The sequence below is a fragment of the Phoxinus phoxinus genome, assembly GCF_949152265.1.
Source record: "Phoxinus phoxinus genome assembly, chromosome: 12".
Classification (NCBI taxonomy): domain Eukaryota; kingdom Metazoa; phylum Chordata; class Actinopteri; order Cypriniformes; family Leuciscidae; genus Phoxinus; species Phoxinus phoxinus.
The window spans coordinates 35,033,024-35,053,872 of NC_136887.1; the positions used below are offsets into that span (position 1 = coordinate 35,033,024).

The following is a 20,849-nucleotide window of genomic DNA, read 5'->3' on the forward strand; positions in this document are numbered from 1 at the left end:
TTAACATTATTTTTCTGACCCCATTGGCAGATCATTTTGCTTTTTTTAACCTTTATATTGGCACCGGCGCGCCCGCCATTATATATTTAAAACGGTAATATCCTATACTAAACCTAAACTAATCTTGACAAACTATATATAATTTGAAAGCTTACAATCTCTAGTTTTCATATTTGGTGACTGATTTTCAAAATAAATGACAGAGGAGCCGTGATTTATCAATTTGCAACAAGAATATGTTCACACTCCTGAGGCGTGTTCAGACCTTTATTTTGAAATAGTGATGAACATGAAAAATCATGAAAGAATGGTAGAAACCTCAGTTTGTTTTCATGCCAAGAGTTCAAAAGATAGCATCCATTAAATTTTTTTAGAAAAAAAGGTCTGAAAATGTTTTAAATATAAAGAAATAATAATAGATTCAGCATTAGTGATGTGGCAGCGAGCTATAATGCACATACGTGATCTTCTGTGTTTCTTAGAGGTTTAATTTATCTCAAAATCTGACAAACTTCCAACACTACTTCTGAATAGGATGTCTACTTCATAAATTGTATACAATTTTTAAAAATAATGGTTTTTGAAACATTTGAAACACAACTTGTTCAGATTTTTGCCTTTGATTTTTTTGCAGTTTTAGAGTCCACCAGGTTTTGAAAATATATATTTTATATAAAATATTAATAATTGAAATTTTAACGTTGTACATTTTCATAAACTCAAACTTCTATAACTTTTTTTCTGTTTAACTGACTTAATTTATTTCACTTCTACAGAAATCTGCCAAATGTCTTCTTAAAAACAAGACCAATCTTACATCTATATTCCAAAGCATTCTTGAATTACAACCATTTAAGTTCCGAATGTGCATTTTCATGTCTATTAAAGAAAAGAGGGGCACTCACTTAATTTTGATTAATTCCCCCGGAAAACAGGACATAATATCTTGTGTCATTTCACTCGTCTAGTAAATGCATCTTGATTTAAGAATTAAATATAGATATTTGGACTGGAAACAAGACAAAAATACTGAGTAAGAAAAGCATTTTTTGCAGTGTGTGTATTTAATTATTTTATTTACTGAACCGCTACTGATCGACTCATGACAACACTCAGATCCTAGCAGGAAACTCAATCGAGTGCCAAGTCGTGTTGTGTGACTGTGTGTGTGTGTGTGTGTGTGTGTGTGCAGGATAAGTCGTGCTGTGTGGGCCCCTGGGCGCTGCGCCCCCTGCTGGCTGAAGGAGGAGACGTCCTCATGACCGGGTGTTTCTCGGCTCGGACCGTTGCACACGTGTCTGCGGTGTCCGCGCACACACACGCTGACACACACGCCGACACACACACCTCTCAGGCGCAGAGCTCAGTGATTGTGTGTGTGGGAGATGAACCGCAGGCGCAGACAGATGAACTGCAGAACACACTCGCCAAAATGGGCTGCAAGAGTAAGAGATTATTTTATTTATTATAATTTACACACACACACACACACATATATATACGTATACATGCATACCTAAATACTATATAATTTATAATATATAAATTTATAAAAAATGTACTATATGAAACATTATGTGTGTGTGTGTGTGTGTTAGGGCTGCACAATTAATCGAATTTGTAATCACGATTACAGTTAAGGATGACACCATTATTAAATCGTTTAAAGGCACAATCACAAAAAAAAGTTCACTTAGAATATTGTGTGTGCTTAAGATGTGTTTTTTTTTATACCGCTTATATTAAGTTTTTTTTTACTTTGGTTTGGTTTCTTTAAATAAATAAATATATTTGACATTTGAGGCTTAATGCTATAGAAAAGCAAAAAAAAATTCAGGAAGAGTATTTTCAGCTTGTATTTTGATATAACAAATGTTTCAAACAATGGCATAAAGCTATTTGAAATGTCATTCAATGTAAATTATGATAATCACAATTAATTATTAAAAATTATTACAATTTCAAGGGAATAATCGACAATTATGATTTTTGTCATAACCGTGCAGCCCTAGTGTGTGTGTTTGACCTTGGTATAAAAAAGTCAGTTGGTGTCACTAAGAAATGGAAACAAACTTTTTTGCCACTATTTTTGAGTTATTGTTAGTTCCTCTACAGCAAATATGAATTGCAGAGCGACTGAAGGCCGAACTGTGTGTGTGTTTGTCAGATGTGAAGCTGCTTCCGGTGTCTCTGGAGTCTCTGGATGTGTGTGACGTGCGTCTCCAGGAGGTTCGTGTGGCGCTTGTGATGCCGGCGTGTTCCCTGTCTGCCGTCAGCAACCCTGTGGATTACATCATGCAGGAGAACAGAGGTACACACACACACACACACACACACACACACTGAGACTCTGAGCATCCGTCACATGTGTTCGCTCTGATCCGCTTTCAGACCCGCGGCTCATGCTGGATCTGTCACACGGCTCCGTCTCTCCAGAGGTACTCCAGACGCTCGCGTGCCGACAGAGGAAAGACCTGCAGCGCGTCAGCCAGTGTGAGTGTGTGTGTGTGTGTGTGTGAGACGCGAGCTGAGTTTACACACTTCAGTAAAGTATCTACAATCATAAATCAGGATGAGTTAAAAACATTTGTCTAAAAAATTATTCAAAAATAATTGACTTCAAAAATAATTTAGAAAAATAATTCACTCTAAAAAATAATTACTCAAAATAATTTTTAAATATTGAATTTTTTTTATATTTTAAAATGTAATCATAGGTTAAGTTTTGACAACACCTGTGATGCACATCAGTTTTTACATTATTTAGCCACCATAAACATCCTTTAGTTTAGTTAGTTTGGTTTGGTTGAGGTTGTCGTGCCCCCCAGTAAAGCTTATTCTTATTCTTTCAACAGCACTGAGCTCTAGTTCAAACTGGTGTAGACCGGCATAAACTGGTATAGGCCGGCATAAACTGGACCGGCATAAACTGGACCGGCATAAACTGGACCGGTATAAAATGGTGTAGACCGGCATAAACTGGTGTGGACCTGCATAAACTGGTGTAGACCGGCATAAACTGGTGTAGACCGGCATAAACTGGTGTAGACCGGGATAAACTGGTGTAGACCGGCATAAACTGGTGTAGACCGGCATAAACTGGACCGGCATAAACTGGTGTAGACCGGCATAAACTGGTGTAGACCGGCATAAACTGGACCGGCATAAACTGGACCGGCATAAAATGGTGTAGACCGGCATAAACTGGTGTGGACCTGCATAAACTGGTGTAGACCGGCATAAACTGGTGTAGGCCAGCATAAACTGGTGTAGGCCGGGCCGGCCGGCATAAACTGGTGTAGGCCGGCATAAAATGGTGTAGGCCGGCATAAACTGGTGTAGGCCGGCATAAACTGGTGTAGGCCGGCATAAACTGGTGTAGGCCGGCATAAAATGGTGTAGGCCGGCATAAACTGGTGTAGGCCGGCATAAACTGGTGTAGGCCGGCATAAACTGGTGTGGACCTGCATAAACTGGTGTAGACCGGCATAAACTGGTGTAGACCTGCATAAACTGGTGTGGACCTGCATAAACTGGTGTAGACCGGCATAAACTGGTGTAGACCTGCATAAACTGGTGTAGACCGGCATAAACTGGTGTAGACCGGCATAAACTGGTGTAGACCGGCATAAACTGGTGTAGGCCGGCATAAACTGGTGTAGACCAGCAGAGAAACCATGATCCGCTGTAAACCAGAGCTGATCCTGTGGCTTATATAAGCTGATAAGTAATTTGAACATGCCTCTGTGTATTGACATTCATAATTTCTGTGATGATTTGTGTGTTATTGATCTGTGTGTGTGTGTGTGTGTGTGTGTGTGTGTGTGTGTGTGTGTGTGTGTGTGTGTGTGTGATCCGAGCATGAAGAGGCTCCGTCCCTCCCTGCAGATTAACACACCGTTAATTAATGGCCGGCATGAATCGAGTGATGTTCGTCAGTGAACAGACAGTAATGGCAGTGTGTGTGTGTGTGTGTGTGTGTGTGTGTTCATTCCTCAGTTCCTCAGGTGCGAGCGGTGCTTTACTCCACATGTTCTGTTCACTCAGAGGAGAATGAGGATGTGCTGAAGACGATCCTCTCACAATCACAGGAGAATCACTCCACAGCGCCGCCCTACAGGTATGTGTGTGTGTGTGTGTGTGTCTGTGTGTGTGTGAGAGAGAGAGAGAGAGAGAGAGAGAGAGAGAGAGAGAGAGTATGAGTGTTTGTGTGTGTGAGAGTGTGAGAGTGTTTGTCTGGTTTTTTTTTTTACACACTTTTGCACTAATGCATGACAAAATGAGTAATAAGAATGTGTGTGTGTGTGTGTGTGTGTGTGTGTGTGTGTGTGTGTGTGTCAGGCTGAGTTCTCCAGGTCTCCTGCAGGACTCAGTCACTGAAGATGAGGATGGTTCACAGGAGATGAAGGCCCGTTTCTTCAGACTGGAAGCATCAGATCATCACAACGGCTGTTTCGTAGCTCTGCTCACGCGACAGGTATAAAGCGTTACGTTCCCTAAAACATCAGCGTTACGTTCCCTAAAACATCAGCGTTACGTTCCCTAAAACATCAGCGTTACGTTCCCTAAAACATCAGCGTTACGTTCCCTAAAACATCAGCGTTACGTTCCCTAAAACATCAGCGTTACGTTCCCTAAAACATCAGCGTTACGTTCCCTAAAACATCAGCGTTACGTTCCAACAATACCGACCCGAGAGCGTTGAGAACAGGCGTGAGATCTCAGCCCCGCCCCCTGAGTGTGATTGACATGTGGATCAACATATCAGTTCAGCATTCAAAAACAAATGGCATCATGTATGTTTTACTCTTATTTGTGTCTTTGAAAGCTCTTGAATGTGGATTAGGAAGTGAAATATTGGTCAGAATGGAATACTTGCACATATATATACTGTGTGCTGCAGTGGATTATGCAAATATGGCATGTGGCATCCAGTTATCACAGTAATAAATTTGGTTTATTTTTCTTATTTCTTTTTATTTATTTATATATATATATATATATATATATATATATATATATATATAATAATGTATATGTAATATATATATATAAATATACTACCGTATATATATATATGCATATAGATTTTTATAAAAAAAATACTCAAAAGCGATAGTAGTAAAATTACTAATATATATTTAAATATATTTATTTAAATATAATATTATTTAAATATTTTTGAGCCAAATTTTTGTATATTCTTTATATATTCTAAAACTTAAAAGAGAAAAACTGAGAGAAGAGCTTTTTAGATCTTTATGCTGGTTATGTTTGTGTTTCTGTGTTTCTCTGAGATGTTGTTTTTGCCAGTTAAGCTCAAAGCATGCTGGGAGTTTCTCTGGGGTTTGATGGAGACACTCTTTGTTTCTCATGTCCATGTTCTCATCGACTCTAATCCCGCGGTCTCTGTTGAGGAATCCCGAGTTTCCCTCGCGCGGCTTTCATCCGCTGCTAAAAATAACTCGGTTGAGTTTCCTCCCGGGATCTTTCTGGCGGATCAAAGTTCCCCTCAGATGATCTCCAGTAAACAGGGTTTTTTTTTTAACGTTTCACATATGATGAACGTTCCTGTGTTAGATTACAGCAATCCGTCATATTTATCCTCCTCTGACAGTCAGAAGCACATCATCAAGCCTCCATATTCTTCCTGCCACGACTAATAAAGATTATTGTGGTTCGCTTAAAAAGGTCTCATAAAAAGGCTATTAGACGCGTGTGTGGAAATATTACCATCCTCCTCCTGCCGGTTTTATGATGCATCTGTACGTTCTCACCTGGGGCCAATAAAGTCTTCAGAGGACCTATTATGCCCTTTTTAAAGTCTTTAAAGGCTCTAATAGAACATGTTTTCATCCTTGAATGTTCAAAAACACATTATTTTTCATATTTTTGCGGCTCCTCTCTTCCCAGTCTGTCAGTAACGCTCTGTTCACTTCCTGTCTCTATGAAGCCCCTCCTTCTGAAAAGCACACTGTGCTCTGATTGGTCGGCTGGATCAGTGTGTTGTGATTGGTCGAGCGCTTCGAGTGTGTTTGGGAAATGTCCCGCCCCTTCCCATAACCGCCAGTTTAACACACTACTGACTAACTCAACCAGGCCCCGCCCCTTTATTCTGCGCATTAATTATTATAATGAGGAATATTGTGACGTGTTCGTTCCCGGAAGAAACTCGAGACTACAATGGAGGCGTTTCAGGAGTTCAGAAACACTGACACTGATATAGAGAAGAACTGGAGCATTACACACTGAAGACAGATGGAGATGTGAAAGTGTTCTTTAAAAATAAATGTTCTTTATAGTCGTTGATGAAGAGCCATTAACATCCATCGAATCTTTCCATTGTACAAAAGCTTCTTTATAGTGGAAAAGGGTTCTTTAGATTTGTAAAGTTCTTTACTCAAAAAAGTGATTCTTTTCAGAACAATTCTTTTGGAACCTTCATCTTGAAGAGTGTAGACCGCAGTGTGTGTGTGTGTGTGTGTGTGTGTGTGTGTGTGTGACCTCGTGTTCAGCTAAAGGACAAACATAATGACCATAATCTGGGACCAGAACTGCATCATAACCACACGATGGGCAATAAATGTGTGATGTGCAGGAGGAGGAGGGCAGGACGTATTGAATAATTCAGCCTCATGTCTGCATGCGTTAGCATCAACAGGGCAAAACCTTGCGTCCTCTCACACACACACACACACACACACACACACACACCATCTGAATTATTCACTGGGAGTGTGTGTGTGTGTGTGTGTGTGTGGTGCTGAGACAGCAGATGCTCCTTTAAGAAACACACACACTGAACTAACATGTAACACACAGAAAAACGTAAATTATGAGAAAATATTTTTCCTTAAATAATTGGAAATGTTTATGGTTAGTCCACATCATGTCTTTATTTTATTTTTTAATTTGGCTAAAAAATATTTCAGGAAAATGTATACATTTTAAAAATATGTAAAAAAAAATATATTACTATAATTGTACCTTTTTGTGTATATTTATATAATAATAATATATTAAAATTCATATATATAATTATTATAAATAATAATAATTTATTGTTTTGTATTATATATTATTTATGGTTTCGCCCCACAGTTCGACTGATTCACCATTTAATTTTTTTCCACATTTGTCAGATGTGTTATCTCAGGGACTCTTCAGGACATGTTAGGCTGTGTTTACACGACACCATTTTCAACGAAAAACGTAAACTTTTAACTACCGTTTATTTACACGACAGCGGCGTTTTGGGTCCTGTAAACGCAAACTTTTGAAAATGGGTTTTAAAGTGCAAGGTTTTGAAAACGATAGCGTCATGTTTTCATCTCTGTGTAAACTACAAAAAAACTAAAAAAAAAACTAAAACTAAAAATCGCTTGTTAATACCACTAACAAGGCTCAAAATAGCCCCACACTAACACGATAGCATAACAGACTCGATCAGTCAATCAACGAAACGCCGATCTAAATGCGCTGAACTGTGTAGAATCTCATATGGTCCAGCGCAGCCTTTCTCAAACTTTTTTCAGTCAGGGCACCTTTCAAAAGTGCATAAAATCTCAAGGCACCCCAGTGTAAAATATAATTTAAAACACTGCATAACCCAAATATAAATGCAAAAGTCCTGTTTATTTAGACAGGACAGTAATGAACAGAGCATGATACGAACTGTAAATAACAATAATAATAATAACTTTATAGCAACTTTATAGCACCTTTAAAAACACAGGTTTGCAAAGTAATTCACAAAATAATTAATCAGAGACACAAATGCCATAAAACCGTAAGAGGTGGACCGCCCAATACAAGAACCCAACAACAAATCCAGACCAGGAGAACTAAAATTAAGTGCAGAATGCAGTTAAAATAAAATAAAAAGGGGCAGACATGACAAAAATAAATAAAATCAGATACAATACGATAAGAAAAAAATGCATGTTAAAAAATGCACCAGAGATAAGCAGGAATGTGTTTCCATATAGTGCTTGTTTTCATCCGTGCCATATGCGCATGCACACACACCCACATACACCCACACACACAAACAATAATCCACAACGAGAGAGGGAGAAAGATCTACATGCCCGCATGCACAAGCCGGGGGTATTATCCCTATTATTAGGGACATTAATAGTATTAATTATTAATTAATTATTAATATAATTATTATTATAGGTATATCTGACTATACCTACTTCCAAAAAAAGAAAATAGGAGAATGATATTGCATGCGCTTCATGAGGCACACGCGCACGGTCTCTTGCTCTCTCTCTCCCTCTGCCGTGCACGCGCTACGCGGTTTGGAGCACAGTCTCTGTCTCGCGGGCGCGCTCGCTCTAGATTCCTGGAGATTTTAACGCGGGCATCAGTGAGCCGCTATCAATATGCGGGAGACTCGGGATGTCTGCATTTCTATACTGAAATGGTGGGAGCGGCGGCGCTGTCCTATAACGTTAGTTGTCACCCTGACATAACAGTGCGTAGAATTTGCCTATAATGTTATTTTATTCGAGCTTTCTATCTATTTGCTAAAAAATAAAGTGAAATAGGCATTCATTAGGCAAAATAGCAGCATGTTGAAATGTGCCAAAATGCGTTTTCTATAAATGCGTTTGCTACAATGAAAATATTGTACAGTAGCCTATCAGATAAGGTTCAGGTTTGCCGAAGTGCGTTTAATTTAGACTATTTGTTTATTTGTGTCCCTGGCCTGTGCGCCGATCGGAGACGGAGTTCGCTGCTGATATTCTTAGGTAAGAGCTTTCTAGTCTGGCGGGCGGGTGCGGTTTTGAAAATTGGTCAAAAATGCTGGTGCGGACGGATGGCGGACAGATGAGTTTTGTGATGCAAAACTTTGCGGATGAAATAATTGCCCATTCGCGTATCTTTAGGGCGCGGGCTCCCTAGGGGGCTAGAGCAACCCCGGTGGGGACGTCATGACAGTTACTGAGGTGAGACAGATTTTTATGGTTAATTTAATATATATATATATATATTTATCTAAAATGAATTTACAATTTTATTAACCCGTTCATATGTTTAAAAAGAAGAATAATGTATTTATGTAAATTAAAATATATTTATATATGAAATGTAAATTATTTTTTTTATTTTTTTTGCCTTCGTAATTTTTTGGCGGCACCCCTGACACAGTCAGGGGGCACCCCAGTGTGCCGCGGCACCCACTTTGAGAAAGGCTGGTCCAGCGCATTTAGATCGGCGTTTCGTTGATTGACTGATCGAGTCTGTTATGCTACCGTGTTAGTGTGGGGCTATTTTGAGCCTTGTTAGTGGTATTAACAAGCGATTTTTATTTGTCATTACTCTATGCCCCATATACTAGCGTTATACTAGCGTTATAGGCTAAACTGTTTTTAGAGATAAAACTATTTACATTCGATAATCATGAAAACAAATCTCAGATAACGGTTGACTAGGTAACAATGTGTAATTAGACCAAAGGTTCATTTTGCACTGGAGTTCTCCTTTAAGACATCTGCTTTAAACATTACAATCCTCATGATCACTTTCCTTAACTTTACATTAAAGGTTGGGTATGTAAGAATTGTCTAAAGAACTTTTTTCAAATTGGCTTAAACTGTCTTTATATACCAATACATAATTAAAATGTAAGTACTTTGAAAAAGAGAGTATAAAAATTGAGTGACTATAGTGTATTTAATCTTCAAAAAACACAGCTCATTAATTCCTACCGGGACGAAACAAGTGATTGGCTTGCACGACTGTCACTCTCCGTCGCCATGACTACCGCGGTATTACTGGCTCCGCCCACGTGCGCGCAGTCGCGCACCCGTTTTTAGGTGGGAGTGAATGGAGTTAATGAGCTGTGTTTATTGAAGATTAAATGAAATAGAGAGTATAAAAAACTGAGTGACTCTAGTGTAGAGTACTTGCATTTTAATTATGTATTGGTATATAAAGACAGTTTAAACAAATTTGAATAAAAGTTTTTTTAGACAATTCTGACCGACTCTACCTTTAACCCTTAAAAACCTAGAACATTACTGGGCACCTGACTCGCCTGTTCTTTTCATCAAGTGCCATATATCATTTTAAACAGGAGAACTTGAAGTTTCCATCTAGCTCATTTAAATTCCCAATTTTACATTAATTTTGTCTTTAAATGGATGAATTTACCAGATTTAAGAAAAACGGTAGCACATTTTTTGTGATTTTTTTTTTTACTCAACTCAAACAAATCCCCCTGAAGTTTGGATTTTTTCCTTTAGAAAGTTTAACTTGGATATTCTAGATATGCAGATGAAATGTTGACTACATGTAACAATCCCTAAGCAAGTTATAGCCATTTATTACTACATTATTATAGGCGATTTTCAGTGAAAGGCTGGTGTGTTTTCAATTTATTGACAATGTAGATGTGTCCAAAAAAGTAAAATAAATAGAAAACATTGTAATAGAACACTGAAGTAAAAGTGACATATATATATATAAATCAATCTGGGCATGAGGATGGGACTAAGCATCAACACTCATTCCTGTTTGGCTCAGAGACACAAACCGCATGGGTTTCTTTGACGAATCAATGCTGATCAAAACCTGATGATGCGATCACATTCACTACGGAGCCTCTGAATGTCCAAACATACCACATGAAAGCCGCGACTCTCCTCTTTACTGGACTTTTAAAAGCATACAGATTGGATTAGCGGTTCCAAAGTTATTAAACATTTATGCTATGTTTACACGGAAACGATCTGAAGAGAAAACGCAAAAGTGGCGTTGCGTTATCACTTTTTATTCTGCGTTTAGACGAGCGTTATGGGGGAAATCTGTGTGCATATGGTGACGCAAAAGTGTGTGAGATTGGATGTAGTGTGCACTCCAGACGGCTAGGTGGCGATGTGGAGCACTGAAAGTGAAAGAGACGCTGACACAGTTTGTCATGTTTAATACGGTGAAGCTGCTGCTTTAACCCTCGCTGCTCTTCGCGTGTCGCTCAAAAATGACATTTTTTTATTAATTTTTTTTGTCAATGAAATTAATGCTATATTTTAGTTTGATAATGTTTTGTTATTTTCCTGTACTGGTGCATGCCTGTGCCGTAAACACGTACGCGACGCCTTCAGTGTCTAGCAGACTTTTGCGTTTTTACCGTTTAGACGGGAACGCGACGGTGGAGCGTTTTTAAGATTTCCACTCTGGAGGGTGGTTTCACTTTTTTGCGTTTTTAAGCCCCAAAAACGCCGTCGCCGTGTAAACGAAAGGCACATCCGACAAAATATTTTTACGTTTTCACCCGCGAGCGTTCTCGTGTAAACAGGGGGTTTAAGGGTTAATAAATCCACTTCAAAAGCTAGTTACTCCTGGACAGCGATGCCATAGAGATATACAGAGCGACCGCAAACCGGAAGTTCGAAGACAATATTCTACAGATGCTGCGCAGTGTTTCTTTACACAGTGACATCGCCATCTACTGGCCTAACAGGAGAATACAGCGTTTCCAGTCGGTTTCGCAGATCCGTGTGAACGGGGATCGCTTTGACAACGACAAAGGAAAATCGTTTCCGTTTTTATATATCGTTGTCGTGTGTTTTCAGCCTTTTCTTTGCTTTGTCTCCTACACAGCCTGAGCCAGAAGTGAAGGAAACGCCACAGGAAGTGCTCGCTCGCGCAGCGGCCAAAGGCTTGCTAGACGGACTCCACCCGAACCAGCCAATCAGGAGAGAGGGCCGAGGCCGGCGGTCCCGCAGAGCACCCGCCAATCAAGTACCCGCCACGAAGACACGCCCACACGCCACAGAGCGACCAATCACGCGTGGCGGAGTTCTTGACCCACGAGATGAAGGGAAGCAGTTCGGCGCCGACGGTTTATCATCAGAGCGACAGCAGAACTCAGTCTCCTCGCAGTCCGTCACCATACGGTTCATTTAACCAGTTAATAACAACATCCTGGTAACACTTTACAATAAGGTTCATTAGTGGACATTAACTAATAATGAACTGCACGTATACAGCATTTATTCATCGTTGTTAATGTCAATAAACAGCTGTATTGTTATTAACTAACATTAACAAAGAGTAATAAATACAGTAATGAATGTATTGCTCATGGTTAGTTCATGCTAGTTAATGCTAATGTTAACTAATGAACATTATTGTAAAGTGTAACCAATATCTTTAACCTGTTAACCGTCACTGACTTTTGAGCACAGATCTGAGATTAAATGTTGTAATACAAACATAACGTTGGTCTCTTTTTAACTCTTTCCCCACCAGAATATTTTGTTGTATGAATATGTGAACTTGCAATTTATCAAAAGAAAGAATATGGTGGATTTCCAGAATTTTCCGTCAATGGCGGGGAAAGAGTTAATGACACTCGGCAGATTAAAAAAAAATTAAAGTGTAAAAAATGTACATTAGTTCGTTTGCTGAGTGTGCCGAACTAAATATTTCATTTATACAATCTATATATTTTACAAAACTGTCTAAAGCCATATCTCTCACCAAGTTGTGTTAGATGTCAAATTATTGTGCAATGTCCACTTTCAAAAAGGTTTTTACAGGATGAATTTTGAGTGAAGCTGTCAAATTATACGCAATTTGTGATAATTATTAAAATATGTGATTGGGAAAAAAGGCTATTAAGCTCGCAGGACACTGACAGTTAACAGGCTCGATCAGTTGTTAAAGGTGATGTTTTTTCAGAGTAAACCACTGAGGAAAACTAACCAAACTTCCTGTGTACTTCTCTATCTCCGCAGATCAACCCTCCAGTTCTCGACGTGTCTTTCAGGGCGTGTTCTCCAGGACAGGCCACACCCCTAACCCAACAGGCCACACCCCTAACCCAACAGGCCCCGCCCGTCACCCAACAGGCCACACCCCTAACCCAACAGGCCACACCCCTAACCCAACAGGCCCCACCCATCACCCAACAGGCCACACCCCTAACCCAACAGGCCTCGCCCATCACACAACAGGCTCCACCCCTAACACACCAAACCTCACCCATCACACAACAGGCCGCACCCCTAACACAACAAGCTCCACCTTTAAGACAACTGGCCCCACCTCTAACATAACAGGCCCCGCCCATAACACAACAGGCTCCACCTCTAACATAACAGGCCCCGCCCACAACACAACAGGCTCCACCCCTAACCTCGCCTCTTTCTCTGATTTATACTGTACCGGTTTGACCGCTGCTTCAGTTTCTGTAATGGACGATCACTCCTCGACGCCGGTCGCTCCGCCTAAAGGCCGTCAGGAAGTTCTGAGGCCGACGACTGTCATGTTTCCTCCCGTTCTGTCGCCAAGCGACTGTCTTCTTCCCCAGAGGCGGAGCCATGCCCTTACAAGCCCCGCCCACACCCTTACAAGCCCCGCCCACACCCATCAGCACTGGAGTAACTCGACACCGGCTCTCCCTCGAACCCAAGCGGCGTTCAGAGCGAGACCGAATTATCTGAGGCCGTGGCTCTGACACACACACTCTCTCTCTCTCACACACACACACACACACACACACACACTCTCTCTCTCACACACACACTCTCTCTCTCACACACACACACACACACACACACACACACACACATTCTCTCTCTCACTCTCTCTTTCGCACACACAAACACACTCTCTCTCTCTCTCTCACACACACACACACACACACACACACACTCTCTCTCTCTGTCACACACACTCTCTCTCTCTCTCTCTCTGTCACACACACACAGTCCAGAAGCATTAGTGCGGCTACCGTCAGTATTTTACTATCTTAGTAATTAAAACTTTGAATGTTAATTAGACGTGCCAGATATCAGTATAAGATCATCTAACTCATTAACTCTACTAAACTGCTGTTGAAATGTCACTGCCATCAAAATGCCATCAGCATATTTTCCAACATCATTTGGAACAAGCATGCAAATAAAACAAGGAGAGACTAATTTTTTGGTTTGATGTAATTTATTTCCACAACATGTCACATTAATATGGTGTAAAAATGAGTGCCTTAGTGGTTGATCTGGGTTTTGTGCGAAATAACATTCCTGTGTTTCTTTATTTTTGACTTGTATCGTAGCAGGGGCTGGACGTGTGTGTGTGTGTGTGTGTGTGTGTGTGTGTGAGTGTGTGTGTCTAAAGCCCGAAACACTCTACGCATGTACGCAACATCTTTTAGCTAAGCAAGCTTGAGTTCATGCATCACTGCGCTACACGACTCATAATGCAATGCAAGTACATTTAGCATCTTCAGCCACAAGAGCCGCTTAGCGTAACGTTAGCGTAAACCAACGCTTCTCAAACGGTCATGCTTGAGGAACTGCCTTCAGACAATGTTGCTCTTTACAGTCAACTGGGTTTGCGGATCATTTTTACTTCCACAGTGTGACATATTCCTGAAAGAAACTGTATTTACTGGAGAAAAACACATGGGACTTTATTTGAGAATTGATGCAATTGTGAAAAAGTGCGTTAGACAAGTCTTTAAAGCAGTTTTCTGTTGAATTTGATTTAGATCTTATGAATCAAAATGGATGCCTCTAGTTTAAACATCCTCTAGTGCAGATCAAACATGATCATCAAGCTTTTGAGGACGGGTTATTATTAGCTCATAATGCAATATAATGATGATCATCTTTTAAAACTACAGAGCTCTGATCATAAAACTGAGCATTTAAATATCATCTTACTAAGACATTATTGGCGGATATTTATATTTATAAGCATATTATGTAAGTATCTGCTATACTGTAGTAAAGATCACATTGATTTGCATCAGAATTTCATCACTTCTTGACCATATAAATATAAGCGTTTGCTCAGTTTGAACCTCTGAATAAAACGGAGCTGTTTTTCCACTATATGAGCCGTAAAAGCTGATGCATCAAATATGATCGTCCACAAAAACACACATTTTAAACGTATTTTGTCTAAAGGCTCAATAAAACGTTTCAATTCAAAAGATTAGATTTTTTTTACTGCGTACTTGCACTGGGAATCTCTCAGGCTTTAGTGTTTAAATGAAGCACAAGTGTGTTTGTGTGGTCAGAAAATGTAATTTTGCGTTACAGAATTGTTTAGAGCGGATGATATATAGTGAACATCCTGATGTGTGCTTGTAAAACATCTTACACACACGCTCCCCTTTTCCTGCTACCAAACTGCATTTCTTGGGGAAAGAGAGCATGATTTCAAAGGATCCAATTTCCTCCTGTGGACGATCGCGATGAATGAGTGTGTGTTCGAGATGAAACACACTTATGGCACAACCTGCCGAGCTTGAATCCAGGTCACGCGTGTAAAGACGGAGTTACACTGATCTGAGCCTGACCGTAATCATGAGATGAACTCTGAAATCTTCAGTGAAAATGTGTCGGTGTAAGGCAAACTCATGCGTTATTCAGGACAGTTAACGTTCGGGAAGCTTCTCGTTGCGCACAGCCACATCTTGCATTACACTTTGTGTCTTTTGTTGTTGTTGTGCTGTGTGTTTCTCTTCTCGACTGCATCAGTAAACACACACACACCGCTGCGGTCCATCACAGCTGTTCTGCTCCGTCATTGGTGGGGAACCTCGGGGGCGGGCTTCTTTTTCAGAGTGTCTATGATTGATTGGACGCCGCGCTTCACGCTGGACGTTACGCGGCGAGTGACGGAGTCGCTAGGAGCCGGAGCCGCGGAGCCCGTCTTCCCCAGACACTTCTGATACCGCAACTAGAGGAAAACACAGGGTTATACACACCGCACATGTGTGTACGCAACAACTTAAACGTTTCTTGTATATCATACTCTACGTAAAGTTAAAGTTCGCTCGAGAAATATTTTGCATTCGCTCAAGAATGTTTTTCTGTTCGCTCGAGAATTTTTTTGCGTTGTCTTCAGAAATATTTTGCGTTCGTGTGAGAAATTTTTGCGTTAGTACAATAAACTTTTGAGTTTGTTAGAGAAACTTTTGCGTTTGTTTAAGAAACTTTTATGTTCGTTTGAGAAACTTTTGCTTTTGTTCAAGAAACTTTTGCTTTTGTTCAAGAAACTTACGTTTGTTCGAGAAACTTTTACGTTTGTTCGAGAAACATTTACGTTCGTTCGAGAAACTTTTACGTTCGTTCGAGAAACTTTTACCTTTGTTCGAGAAACTTTTACGTTTGTTCGAGAAACTTTTACGTTTGTTCGAGAAACTTTTACGTTCGTTCGAGAAACTTTTACGTTTGTTCGAGAAACTTTTACGTTTGTTCGAGAAACTTTTACGTTCGTTCGAGAAACTTTTACGTTCGTTCGAGAAACTTTTGCGTTCGTTCGAGAAACTTTTACCTTTGTTCGAGAAACTTTTACGTTTGTTCGAGAAACTTTTACGTTCGTTCGAGAAACTTTTACGTTCGTTCGAGAAACTTTTACGTTCGTTCGAGAAACTTTTACCTTTGTTCGAGAAACTTTTACGTTTGTTCGAGAAACTTTTACGTTCGTTCGAGAAACTTTTGCTTTTGTTCAAGAAACTTTTGCGTTCGTTCGAGAAACTTTTGCTTTTGCTCGAGAAACTTTAACGTTGCTCGAGAAACTTTAACGTTCGTTCGAGAAACTTTAACGTTCGTTCGAGAAACTAACGTTTGTTCGAGAAACTTTAACGTTCGTTCGAGAAACTTTAATGTTTGTTCGAGAAACTTTAGCATTTGCACAGATTTTTTTCTGTTCGCTCATGAAACCTTTGCATTCGTTCCAGAAACTATCATTCGCTCCAAAACATTTTTTGCGTTCGTTCAAGAAATATTCGCATTTGTTCAAGAAACTTTTGCATTCATTCAAGAAACTTTTCTGTTCGCTCAAAAAAAATTTCCGTTTGTTCAAGAAACTTTTGCATTCATTCAAGAAAGCTTTGCATCCGCTGAAGAAATGTTTACGTTCGTTCGAGAAACTTTTCTCAATCTTTTTTTTATGTTCATTCAAGAAACTGAAATTTAGTCTCTAAATTTAACCGGCAATATTCTGTAAGCGAGACCGGAGACACTCACCACACAGGCCGACTGCACCGCCTCCGACACACTCCCCGCGTTGGGTTCGCACCAGAACACGTGACACTGGAAGTGCTGGCTTCCCGTGTCCATGATGAAGGCAAACGTGTGAACGTCGCGTCCCACACCCATGAAAGACAGGAACCGCACTCGACACTCCACTATGACCTCCTCCTCCTCCTCCTGCTGGAGCAGAAGAGACATGGCGTTAGTAAACCCGTCAGTGCGGTGCCGCCACAGGCCCGGCTGACACACTTTAACCCATCAGACGTTTGGAATAAATGTGAATGTGCCATCAGGGTGCGTCTGAATGTGTCTCAGAAATGTGAATCTGCTTGAAGCGTCAGACGGATGAATACGCTTCGAGGTCTCTGATGTTACAGTGTCAGACACACACACACACAGTTTTTAGGGCAGAAACACAAATAAAATGAATGATATTAGGAAGCGTGACCTTTTCTTTGCTGACCGTGACGGTGGCGTCGGCGACGTTGAGCAGGACGGGCGTCCAGTCCTCTTTCCCTGCCGACGACATCAGATTCTCCACCGCTGCGTTTATCATGTCCATTCCTGACACACACACCACAGTTCTGCACACTTACACACAGCAAACTTCGAAATGTACAGCGTGTGCGTGAGTGTGTGTGTGTGTGTGTGTGTGAGTGAGTGAGTGAGTGAGTGAGTGAGTGAGTGAGTGAGTGAGTGAGTGAGTGAGTGAGTGAGTGAGTGAGTGAGTGAGTGAGTGAGTGTGTGTGTGTGTGTGTGTGTGTGTGTGTGTGTGTGTGAGAGAGTGAGTGAGTGTGTGTGTGTGTGTGTGTGTGTGTGAGAGAGTGTGTGTGTGTGTATGTGTATGTGTGAGAGAGTGTGTGTGTGTGTGTGTGTGTGTGGGGGTGAGTGAGTGAATGAGAGTGAATGAGTGTGTGTGTGTGTGTGTGTGAGTGAGAGAGTGAGTGTGTGTGTGTGAGAGAGTGAGTGTGTGTGTGAGTGAGAGTGTGTGTGTGTGTGTGTGGGGGTGAGTGAGTGAATGAGAGTGAATGAGAGTGTGTGTGTGTGTGTGTATGTGTGTGAGTGAGTGTGTCTGTGTGTCTGTGTGTATGTATGTGTGTGAGTGTGTGTTTGTGGGGGTGAGTGTGAGTGAGTGTGTGTGTGTGTGTTACCTATCGGTCTCAGTACTGATGTCATTCCCAGGTAAAGCACATGGAAACTGTGTTGTTGGTCAGTCTTTGGTGTTGGAAACTCTACTGAGAAACACACAGATGAGAAACAGGACCTGAACATCACAGAAGGGAATCGTCGCTCTAAACACATCACACACACACACACACACACACACACACACACACACACACACACACACACACACACACACACACACACACACACACACACACACACACACACACACAGCTCTTGATGTATATTGAAAGCGGAACAATGGGTCCCTCGGGAACGAGAAATCCTGCACTGGGCATTTTGCATTATGAATACAGATAGTTTCTGCTGGATGAGCACGACTCGCGAGTGAAGCTGCGGTGATGAAGATGAAGATGAAGAACAGCTGTAACACGTTTAACTGTGTTCTACTGAGTCAGAACTGCAGATCAACACTGTTCTCTCCATATCTCACTGATCAGTGCAGGCGTTTACAGACCTAATGAAATAAAGCGCGAGCTCGTGCTGTGCTGAGGTCAGCTGTCCCGTCACACACACTTTATTTATGGACTCCTCTACACACACACACACACGCACTTCATATTTGATTATTTTAACAATTTTTATGTGGACATATATGGGGGAATTTTAAAAGCGTGATTTTTCAACCTGGAAAAGTCATGGAAATTAATACAAGCTAAAAAAATCAAGGAAACGTTTATAACGAACATAAATGGTTTTGTTTTGTTTGGTTGCTATGCTAAGCTCTAAAAAATAAAAATAAATGGCTAAATATGGCAAAATGAGGAAATTGCTATTTATGATTTTTTTTTATGGGGTTCTTTAATTATTGTCTGTAGTCAAAGCTCATAATCGTCAGAGTTCAGATTGACAGGTCATGTGACTTCTAAACGTGTGTGAACCTCTCACCTGTCAGAGGAACATCGGAGCTGAACTGAGACGAGGATCCTGCGCCGGGACACACACTCTTGCGCTCGGCCATGATCTGAGAAAACAAGCAGAACAGCTGAAGAAGAGCCTCGACCGCTCCATCCTCCTGCAGATCGCTAATCTGAGCGCATTAATCTGAGCGTATTCATCTGAGCGTATTAATCTGAGCGCATTAATCTGAGCGCATTAATCTGAGCGCATTAATCTGAGCGCATTAATCTGAGCGTATTAATCTGAGCGTATTCATCTGAGCGTATTCATCTGAGCGTATTCATCTGAGCGTATTCATCTGAGCGTATTAATCTGAGCGTATTCATCTGAGCGTATTCATCTGAGCGTATTAATCTGGGCATATTCATCTGAGCGTATTCATCTGAGCGTATTCATCTGAGCGTATTCATCTGAGCGTATTAATCTGAGCGTATTCATCTGAGCGTATTCATCTGAGCGTATTCATCTGAGCGTATTCATCTGAGCGTATTCATCTGAGCGTATTCATCTGAGCGTATTCATCTGAGCGTATTCATCTGAGCGTATTCATCTGAGCGTATTCATCTGAGCGTATTCATCTGAGCGTATTCATCTGAGCGTATTCATCTGAGCGTATTCATCTGAGCGTATTCATCTGAGCGTATTCATCTGAGCGTATTAATCTGAGCGTATTCATCTGAGCGTATTCATCTGAGCGTATTCATCTGAGCGCATTCATCTGAGCGTATTCATCTGAGCGTATTCATCTGAGCGTATTAATCTGAGCGTATTCATCTGAGCGTATTAATCTGAGCGTATTAATCTGGGCATATTCATCTGAGCGCATTCATCTGAGCGTATTCATCTGAGCGTATTCATCTGAGCGTATTCATCTGAGCGTATTAATCTGGGCATATTCATCTGAGCGCATTAATCTGAGCGTATTCATCTGAGCGTATTCATCTGAGCGTATTCATCTGAGCGTATTCATCTGAGCGCATTCATCTGAGCGTATTCATCTGAGCGTATTCATCTGAGCGTATTAATCTGGGCATATTCATCTGAGCGCATTAATCTGAGCGTATTCATCTGAGCGTATTCATCTGAGCGTATTCATCTGAGCGTATTCATCTGAGCGCATTCATCTGAGCGCATTCATCTGAGCGTATTCATCTGAGCGTATTCATCTGAGCGTATTAATCTGAGCGTATTCATCTGAGCGTATTAATCTGGGCATATTCATCTGAGCGCATTAATCTGAGCGCATTCATCTGAGCGTATTCATCTGAGCGTATTAATCTGGGCATATTCATCTGAGCGTATTCATCTGAGCGTATTCATCTGAGCGTATTCATCTGAGCGTATTAATCTGAGCGTATTCATCTGAGCGTATTCATCTGAGCGTATTCATCTGAGCGTATTCATCTGAGCGTATTCATCTGAGCGTATTCATCTGAGCGTATTCATCTGAGCGTATTCATCTGAGCGTATTCATCTGAGCGTATTAATCTGGGCATATTCATCTGAGCGCATTAATCTGAGCGCATTCATCTGAGCGTATTCATCTGAGCGTATTAATCTGGGCATATTCATCTGAGCGTATTCATCTGAGCGTATTCATCTGAGCGTATTCATCTGAGCGTATTAATCTGAGCGTATTAATCTGAGCGTATTAATCTGAGCGTATTCATCTGAGCGTATTCATCTGAGCGTATTCATCTGAGCGTATTAATCTGGGCATATTCATCTGAGCGTATTAATCTGAGCGTATTAATC

General features: G+C 40.8%; 2 protein-coding genes across 2 annotated transcripts in view; one reads left to right on the plus strand and one right to left on the minus strand.

The window, feature by feature from the left end:
- LOC307008332 (putative methyltransferase NSUN7) overlaps nt 1-13,489 on the plus strand; it is a 31,347-nt gene extending 17,858 nt beyond the window's left edge. Inside the window, 8 exon segments of the mRNA XM_079631074.1 lie at nt 1,193-1,445; nt 2,168-2,311; nt 2,392-2,493; nt 4,000-4,120; nt 4,342-4,477; nt 11,614-11,786; nt 11,788-11,909; nt 12,753-13,489. Coding sequence (XP_079487200.1) covers nt 1,193-1,445; nt 2,168-2,311; nt 2,392-2,493; nt 4,000-4,120; nt 4,342-4,477; nt 11,614-11,786; nt 11,788-11,909; nt 12,753-13,474 — 1,773 coding nt within the window. The 3' untranslated portion in view covers nt 13,475-13,489.
- Nucleotides 13,490-13,946: 457 nt separating this feature from the next.
- apbb2a (amyloid beta (A4) precursor protein-binding, family B, member 2a) overlaps nt 13,947-20,849 on the minus strand; it is a 31,241-nt gene continuing 24,338 nt past the window's right edge. Inside the window, 5 exon segments of the mRNA XM_079629951.1 lie at nt 13,947-15,708; nt 17,001-17,183; nt 17,455-17,570; nt 18,158-18,241; nt 19,083-19,158. Of these exon segments, the coding sequence (XP_079486077.1) occupies nt 15,553-15,708; nt 17,001-17,183; nt 17,455-17,570; nt 18,158-18,241; nt 19,083-19,158 (615 nt within the window). The 3' untranslated portion in view covers nt 13,947-15,552.